Source organism: Cebus imitator, unplaced genomic scaffold, assembly GCF_001604975.1.
Source record: "Cebus imitator isolate Cc_AM_T3 unplaced genomic scaffold, Cebus_imitator-1.0 Scaffold72, whole genome shotgun sequence".
NCBI classification, from domain to species: Eukaryota; Metazoa; Chordata; class Mammalia; order Primates; family Cebidae; genus Cebus; species Cebus imitator.
The window spans coordinates 14169-23269 of NW_016107387.1; the positions used below are offsets into that span (position 1 = coordinate 14169).

The window sequence follows — 9101 nt, forward strand, 5'->3', positions numbered from 1 at the left end:
TTTTTGAGACAGAGTCTTTCTCTGTTGCCCAGTCTGGAGTGCAGTGGCGCAATTTCAGCTCACTGCAACCTCCAGCTCCTGGGTTCAAGCAGTACTTCTGCCTCAGCCTCCTGAGTTGCTGGGATAACGGGCATGCGCCACCATGCCCAGCTCATTTTTGTATTTTTAGTAGAGACGGGGTTTCACCATGTTGGTCAGGCTGGTCTTGAACTCCTGACTTCGTGATCTGCCTGCTTCTGCCTCCCAAAGTGCTAGGATTACAGGCGTGAGCCACTGCGCTTAGTTTTAACTGCAAAAGTAAGCAAACTTTCAAGCAGGAAAAGACTTTTATACCACTGTAATTTAAATAGCAAGTAAAAGGTATTTGGGTCTAGGAATATACTGAGAAATCATTAGTTGTAATGGTAATGGGCTCACGCCTATAATCCTAGCACTTCGGGAGGATGAAGTGGGAGGATTGCTTATGCTCAGGAGTTAGAGTCCAGCCTTAGCAACATAGTGAGACCCCATCTCTATAAATAAATAAATAAAAATAAAAATTACCTGGGTGTGATGCACATGCCTATAGTCTCAGCTAGGTGGGAGGCGGACCTGGGAAGATTGCTTGAGCCCAGTAGTTTGAGGCTGCAGTGAGCCACTATTGTGTCAGAAAATATTTTTCTGGAATCATGTGGCATATAGATAGATAAATGAAGTTGAGAAGTTGTTCTTAAGCATGTAGTCTATAAATTAATTATAACTGTATTAGGTCAGGGAAAGAAAGGACTTTGATAATTTAGCTCTGGGAATAAAATAAAGTTTAAAATAAAGATGGCTGCTATAGTTTATTTACCGTAAGCTTTTTCCAGTCAGCTGAGGAAGGAAGTGAAGAGCAAGGAGGGCTTCCTTTAGTTAAAAAAAAAAAAACAAATTATAATAAGTGAGGCTTTGTTTTTACTTATTGGGTATAGAAACCCTTCTGAGGACTTCTTCCTCCATCTAGTTGATCAGAATTGGGTCTGTAGCAAAGGAGGCTGGGAGATGGAGCGTTATAGCTGGCTAGGCTTAACAGTAGAGGAAGACAGAGAGAAAGCTGCTATGATGGTTTTAGGGTAACCATTCCACCTAATGCTACCACATACATTAGGTCTGGACTTAACCATCACCTAAGGCAGTTTTCTCATTTATAGAAGATAGAAAATGGCTGGATACTGGTAGAATTATGAATAAATAAGCTGGTTAATGCTGAGGGACTCTGAAATAAAATGAGATTTAGTGAGTGGCAAATTTCAGAAAAAGAAATATTGGCATGATTTTATGGTCAGTTTGTTTTCTAAGTTTTTATATTTTATAAGGCGAATTTTGTTGGTTTGAGATTATATGTCATAATATAACTGTTATTTTATATATGTATTGTAGAGATGGGGTCTCACTATGTTGCTCAGGGTGGTCTTGAACTCCTGGTCTCAAGTGACGCTCCCACCTTGGCCTCTCAAAGTGCTGGGATTATAGGCATGAGCCACCATGCCTGGCCAGGTTATAATTTCTTAAAAACTGAAAGTGTTAAGGTTTTTCAAAAATAACCAGCTTCTGATTTAAGTAAAATATAGCCTCACAGAGGGAATTTTCCTGTCTAAACCCTGTCCTCTATTTCAGGATTATTTTGCAGGCACTTTGATTTTAAATTTTCTAAGAGTTTCTTTACACACCCTTCCTATTTTGATTCACATCCCTATCATTTTTGCCATAGTTGTTGTGATGTATAGTATTTTAACTGTAGTTGTGAGAAAGAATGCTGTTGATTCTCTACTCAGTTTGATCTGTTTCAGCATCTGCTGTCCATTTAAATCTTCAAAACTTAGCCAAGTCATAGAAGGGATACTAGTAAGATAGATCTCATTACAGTCACCAAATGTGCAACTGTGACAGGTGTTCTGTACTCTGACCAATATGATATGTGTATTATTTGTGTGTGTATGTGCAAAAATATTAAACATTTCATTTGTTTGGCTTTTTATGGCAAACAAGATCTTTGTAAAAATTCTACGTTAAGATCTTTGTGAAAATTAGTATCTCTTTACCAGGGACATAGAGGTTTGTTCTTTTCCTCTTGTTTTAAACCTAACAGATATTTTAAATAATTAGAATTGAAATTTAGATAGTTTTCCTTTTGCATTTCATTTGCTATGCAAAAAAACCTAATACTCCATTAATATCAGTAAAATGTTTTCTGATGCTTTTTTGTAACAGAGGGAAATTACATTTTTGAAACATTGCCATTTCTACTTAAAGACCTGGCAGCAACTGGATTCAAAGTATGTGATTTCCTTAGATAAGTTACAACAATATTTTTGTATGTAGAATAGGACAAGATAAAATTAATTTTGATTTACATGTTAAAACACTCTACCCTGACTATTGGGTAACTTTCTAAAAAGTAGCTTTAGAATAAGCATTTGTTTTTAATAGATGCTATGCTATTTCAGTGGTTTTAATGATTCACTGAAATTCAGGATACTTGTGTGTTGTGTTCCATTTATTAATGAGATGCATGTGTTTAAAATAAATTTTTATTTTCCATAGACAATGGGATGAACAGTTGGATCCTCGACTAAATGCAAAACAGAAAGAGGCTGTTCTGGCCATTACCACTCCACTTTCCATCCAGCTGCCGCCTGTGCTTATCATCGGACCCTATGGGACAGGCAAAACGTTCACGCTAGCTCAGGCTGTCAAACATATTCTGCAGCAGCAGGAGACTAGGTGAGAGGGTGGGAAGTGTGCTCATATTTCCCTGGTGTAGGGTACTACCTCTGTTCTTGTTTTAAATACCAAATGAGGGCTAGCAACATAGTTTTCCTGCAGCTCTTAAACATGAAGAAAAGAAGAAAGGAAAAGCCATAAACCCAAACCCCAGAGCACTAAAATTTGAATTCTCTTAAAACATACTGTTTTTAAAATTGGCAATATAGACAGTTTTAAAATGGTTTTAAAATAGCCATCAGAACAAGTCTGCTATGGAATTGTGGTATCTGTTAGAGTGGAAAAAGTTGGGTTTAAGTGTATACATATATATTAGATGATAGATTAAAAATGATTTTGGGGAACTTCCTTTTTAGCTTAAAGAGTAGTGTAATTTCTTACAGCTATCACTGAATAATGTTAGGGATTACTAAGTAGGGTAAGGGAATTGTATAATATTAAGATGGCCACAGCTTTTTTTTTTTGGTATTATACTGCTTGAATAGTTTTGTGTTTTATCATTCTTTTTATTTGCACCATTTATTTCAGCAGGATTCTCATTTGCACCCATTCTAATAGTGCTGCTGATCTCTACATAAAGGATTATTTACATCCATATGTAGAAGCAGGCAATCCCCAGGCAAGACCTCTCAGGTATTTTTTTTAAGGCTTATTATGTATCTGTATCATACTTTATTATTCTTAAGAAAAGGTGTCTGTAAAGATTTTAGCAACTTTGGAAATATCAAAATCTTTAACTGTGCATTGGCATTTAGAGGTTATGTCTTTTGAAGAAGCTGTTTAAATTACGGAAATATGTAAAAATCTTTAACTATTCATTTCTTAAACATTAAGAGAAAGACATCCTTTTTTAAGTTTTGTGTGTAAAGTGTTGTTTCAACCTGAGTAGATTTTGATATGTACCTCTAAAAGCTAGTATGATTGAATAATATAAATAAGATAATTTAAATTAAATCTAATTCATTTAAAATTCTGGCATATTTTGCATGGCAGATTAGTCATGCAGTGACAGTTCTTTATGAAAATAAAATTTTGGCTGTGATCATGCGGGTAATTTCATAGAAGCTACACATGAGATAAACATGAAATATTGAAATAAGTTTTGCAACTAAATGTACTTGACTGGTATTTAACAACTTTTGCTACCATTTGAGAGACAAAGTGTCAGAGAAAATTTCAGGTTGATATAGAAAGGCCCTCTGAGTATACATGGACATGAAATGTACTTAAATATAGGATGTGGGGGAATAAAATCCTTTTCTTCAGAAAACAATAAAGAATCATCAAATTGTTGTTTATTATACCATTTGCCTTCATTGTATGAATTAATGTTTAGTTTTGCCATTTTATAAACTAATATGTCTTGCCCTAGGTTGTTTGAATACAGTTGTTTACAAATTAATTTCTAACTGCACTTTTGAATCATAAGTCACTAACTTTTTATTTCTACTTGAGCTCAAGCATGGAAAAATGAAATTATGTTATTTAATTCTTCAGTAGTTATAACCAAAGCTGTTTGAATGATCTTAGAATTCCATTAAAAACAAAGAGGAAAAAGGTGGCGTGACCTGTTAACAGAGGTTTTTATGTGATATTTTATTTTTACTTTGGAAGATTAAGAAGCAGTAATTATTTTAAGTAAATTCTAGTTGTATTGAATATGAAAATATTACATATATACAATCACTAACACTATAAATGAAAACAGTTATTTATTGAAGGATACATTCATCAATAAATAGTTTGCTTCAGAATCTAATCTTTTTCAGCTCATAAGTGAAAGTTGAGTAGCTAGCATTTTTGCCATAGGTGTTCTCACTTTAATGATATAAGTTGCTTGTTTTGTTCACTTATATTGTTGGTAGAATGCGCGTGTGTTATATAGGAAGTCTGACCTTCGTCAGTTATGGTGTACTTGGTTTGAAAATAGTGGAGTAAAGCCCTCTCAAATCTTGGTCGACTTAGCATAGGTCGTTTGATATTTGGGGCTGTAGAGCAGTTGCTGATGAACACGAAAGCCATCACTCACTAGCTTACATTTATTTTTTTCAATGTAAAATTATTTTTTGGAGGTTGTAATCCAACATGTGGTGCATCTAGATATGCAGAAAAAGAAGGTATGTTCAGTAGGGTACATGTATAGTTGTTGTGGCCCAAATATTGAAACTTGCCCTCTAGCAGAAAATCTTACCTCTCTGTAAGTCTCAAAAGTGGTTCAGCCCAAGATGGAAAAATATTTATAAAAATATTCAAATGCAAATTTCATGTTATTTCATTTAGTAAATGGAATAAAGTAAGAAAAAGCCTGACTTCCCCAAATATTTTCTTTATGAAGTCCTACATTTTCACCATAGTTTTTCTCTTTGGGAAAGGTGTTAACGTGCAACTGTATTTCCTTAGAGAATACATTGAATTAAGATTTATTACCACTATTATTACATTAGCTCAGATTAATTTATAATTTTCCTAATAGACAACAAACATGGAAGGCACGTGAAATGGATTAGAGAAGATTAGTATGACGGAGTACTCTGGGAAGATGAGGTTTTTCTGAATTGTCCCAGGATGCAGAGGAAAGAACACAAGAGGGCACTAGGTGTCTGCTCATGCCCATGAAGATGGGTGTCTCTAGGGAGGAAGGCTGATGAAGAGTTTGCTGTTTTCATGATGCAGTCTGGAACAGGCCCTGAAAAGTGCTATAGTGTGAAAATAGTCAAAACATTTCATAGTGAAGACAGTAGTAAATGTGTTTAAATACACGTATGATTAAAAGTTGTGAAATTTTGTTAGTTTCCAGGAGTTGAGCTGAACTTAAAATATTTGGAGATGGAGATTTTGGAAACCATTTTAGCTCATGTTTAGTTTCAGTTTTTCCTTCTTCACTAGAATTAGAAGATTTTAAAATGGAATAGATGGGAAAACAGTTTCTTTTTATGTGTGGTTCTGAAGATCAGTATCTGGTTCTGGCAAAGTTACGGCTTTGCAGTTAGAGGTCATCAATGGAGGTGTGCATTTCTTGCTTTCTGGGAAAATTGAAGGTAATTGTTGTTTTAGATTGATCTTCAGAGAAGCATATTCTGTGATCAGGTCATTCTGACTCACAGTAATTTAACTAATAACATTTTTGGGATTATTTGTTGTATATGAATTTACCATGTGAATAAAATTTCAGTGAATTAAAATTATATATTACCAGCCTATCTCTTATTTTAAGAATTATAATTCATAGGGGATATGTGGATAGGTTTCTTTCTGGAAAAGATGTAAATTTCTTAATTGGTATTATATTTGAAACTGTCTTGTTACTGTCAATTCTCCAATTTAAAAAAATGTTAGCTGGGTTTTAAATAATCTTTTAGACAGTGTCTAACTTAAATGGTCACAAAATGACAGTACAGAGAATATTTTAAAATCTTTTAAAAGTTGGCACTAGAATATTATACTTTCAAGAAAATTGGCCCAGTGATCAAGCAGTGTGTTCTTACTAGCTTCAACTTGAGGTAGCTTTCCAAGGTAATTGTGGAAAAAGTCAGCAGTGAAACTTAGAACTACAATTCCCCCCCGCTGCCCAACCCAACCCTTTGAGGAAGAAGTAGGTGCTTAGAGTTAGTTGATGAGTGTATTAGACCATTCTTACATTGCTATAAAGAAATACCTGAGACTGGGTAATTTATAAAGAAAAGAGGTTTGATTGGCTCATTGTTCTGCAGGCTTTATAGAAAGCACGATATTGACATCTGCTCAGCTTTTCGGGAGGCCTTAGGAAGCTACAGTCATGGTGGAAGTGAAGGGGGAGCAGGATGTCACATGGTGAAAGGAGGAGCAAGTAAGAGTGAGTGTGCATGTGGGAAGTGCCACACACTTTTAAGTGAACAGATTTCAGAGCGAAAGCTTAATTATCACCAAGGGGATGGCCCAAGCCCTTCATGAGGGATCTGCCCCCAGGATTCAAACACCTCCCACAGGGCCCTACCTCCAACTTTGGGGATTACATTTCAACATTGAGATTTTAGTGGGAACAAATATCCACACTACATAAATGAGTAATTCGAAAAACCACTTTTTTTGATTTTTCCAATTTTACAATGAAATATTCATTGGAGTTCAGAGGTGAGGTCTTGGCTGGAGAGAGAAAACGTGTGAGTCACTAGGGTATTGGTTGTGATTGAAGCGTGGGCATGGATGAGATTGTCAGGATAGTGGAGAGAGCGGGAGAGGAGGGCTGGAGAGTTCAAAGGGAAGCAGAGGAAGCTTGAGTCATGGAAGCTGAGGGGAGAGTCGGGGGGGCCGGGGGGAGCAACAGTGGAACTGCATGCTGCCAAGTCAAGGTACTCGATGGACTTGGAAACACCCATGCGATTTCTTGATGTGGAAGTTGTTTATGTCCCTTGATTAGATAGAGGGTAAACCATGTTGAATGATGAGAGGAATGAGTAGGAGGTTGGTAACTGGAGAGGACGTATGGATAATACTTCTGAGAAGTCTGGCTGTGAAAGAAGGGGAGAGGTTGGGTAGTGGTTGGGGGAATATGAGGATTTAAGTGAAGATTCTTTTTAAATGGGAGAAACTAGAGAGTTTTAATTTTAAAAAGCCACCTGTAAGTGAGAAGTCCAATTCAAATATTGTTTTTTTTTTCCCCATAATGATTCAAATAATTGGCATTTGTTTTAGACTAGTATTCATGTTTATTTAAAAAATCACATGCATATACTTTAAAATACAAAAGGTCATGTTGTATTTTAAAGTTGATAGCAAAAATTTTTCTTTTTAATTAACCTAGCCACTGCTCATCAAATATTCCCAAGGGAATTTTTGACCTTTTTTTAAAGCAGTTTCTTTTGATACTTCCATTTTTAAAATTATAAATATATATAATATATAAAAATACAGATTATGTATATGTGTGTCTTAATTTGGCTTTGGATATTTGGTGACTTTCTATTATGGTAGCTGCTTTTTTTTTTTTTTTTTTTTTTTTTTTTGTTTTTTTTTTTTTTTTTTTCTGGAGACAAGAGTCTTGCTTTGTCGACCAAGGTAGAGTGCAATGGGCTGATCTTGGCGCTCTGCACCCTCTGCCTCCCAGGTTCAAGCGATTTCCTGCCTCAGCCTCCTGAGTAGCTGGGATTACAGGCACATGCCACCATGCCCAGCTAATTTTTATATTTTTAGTAGAGACGGAGTTTTCCATGTTGCCCAGGCTGGCCTCGAACTCCTGGCCTCAGGTGATCCACCTGCCTCAGCCTCCCAAAGTGTATAGTAGTTTCATTTTTTAGTGTTTTTATTATTATGATTCTGTAAATTATTTGCTGCTAACAAATAATATGCATATTTCCTTTCCTATGCTTTTTTGTAGTTGTTCTAGCATTAATAATACTTACTGTTTTTCATTTGCTTTATTTTTTTTGAACGTCTTAAACCCTAAGTCACTCTGTTAATACCTGCCGAAACAAGTTTCTTCATTGTCACAGCTCTTAGATAATTTGTCAATGCCGTTTTTTCTCCTGGAAACTTCCCTTCTGGATTTCTCTTGCTCCTCCTTTCTGAACTGGTTGTTCTTTGTTATGCTGACACTTCTCTTTGCCATTATTTTGGAATTTCTTTTTTCTTCTTTCCTATATTAGATCCTATTTCCTGGATCTTAGGTCTTCCTCTTTCTTGATTTTCTACCTTGTTTTGATGGCGCACATCCTTTTGTACACACACTTAGTTAGTGCTTTCAACCCTCTGACAAAGTTCGTAAGAGGTAATATTTTTTAGCTCTTGCCTTCTGAAAATGCCTTTGTTCTACTATCAGACTTAATAGTTCACCTGGGAGATGGGTAGAATTCTAGTTTTAAAATGTAGGTCATAACTGCATAGTTTTACCTTAGTATTTGCTTACCAGTAAGTTGATATTTGGACAGGTAGGCCAGGATCAGAAATCATGAGGATTTTTTTCATGATTAACTTTTATGCATCCAAAGATGTTTTTGTGTGAGCCACTGCTTGCCTTTTGAATAAAATGATTATATGTAGCGTATGGTATAGAGGTTGTCATTTGTCTGCCAAGTCTAGATTGTCTACGTTGTGTAAAATTTCCCCTTCACCAAATATCACTTTCCTGCATGGTCTTGAATTGAATGAAAAATGGAAAAAGGAACTCAATTTTAGTTCCAAGAATTTAAAACATATTTTGATGTGATCTTTAGCAAAAAATGATTATAACGTCAGACTTGTATTTTTCTTATGTAATAACTTAGTATTTAAAGCTGACTTTTAATAGCCATTTGCAAGATTTATTATCATAGAATTCCAATGTCTAAGAAAAACAAAAAGTTACTAAATAATATCAGACAGTGAAAAGAATTACTCTTTTATTT

General features: G+C 35.2%; 1 protein-coding gene across 1 annotated transcript in view; it reads left to right on the forward strand.

Annotated features, from left to right (window-relative positions):
- LOC108306452 (probable helicase with zinc finger domain) overlaps nucleotides 1-9101 on the forward strand; it is a 46446-nt gene that overhangs the window by 4105 nt on the left and 33240 nt on the right. The window contains exons 3-4 of the mRNA XM_017531379.2: nucleotides 2563-2742; nucleotides 3271-3375. Of these exons, the coding sequence (XP_017386868.1) occupies nucleotides 2563-2742; nucleotides 3271-3375 (285 nt within the window). The remainder of the gene's footprint in view (nucleotides 1-2562; nucleotides 2743-3270; nucleotides 3376-9101) is intronic.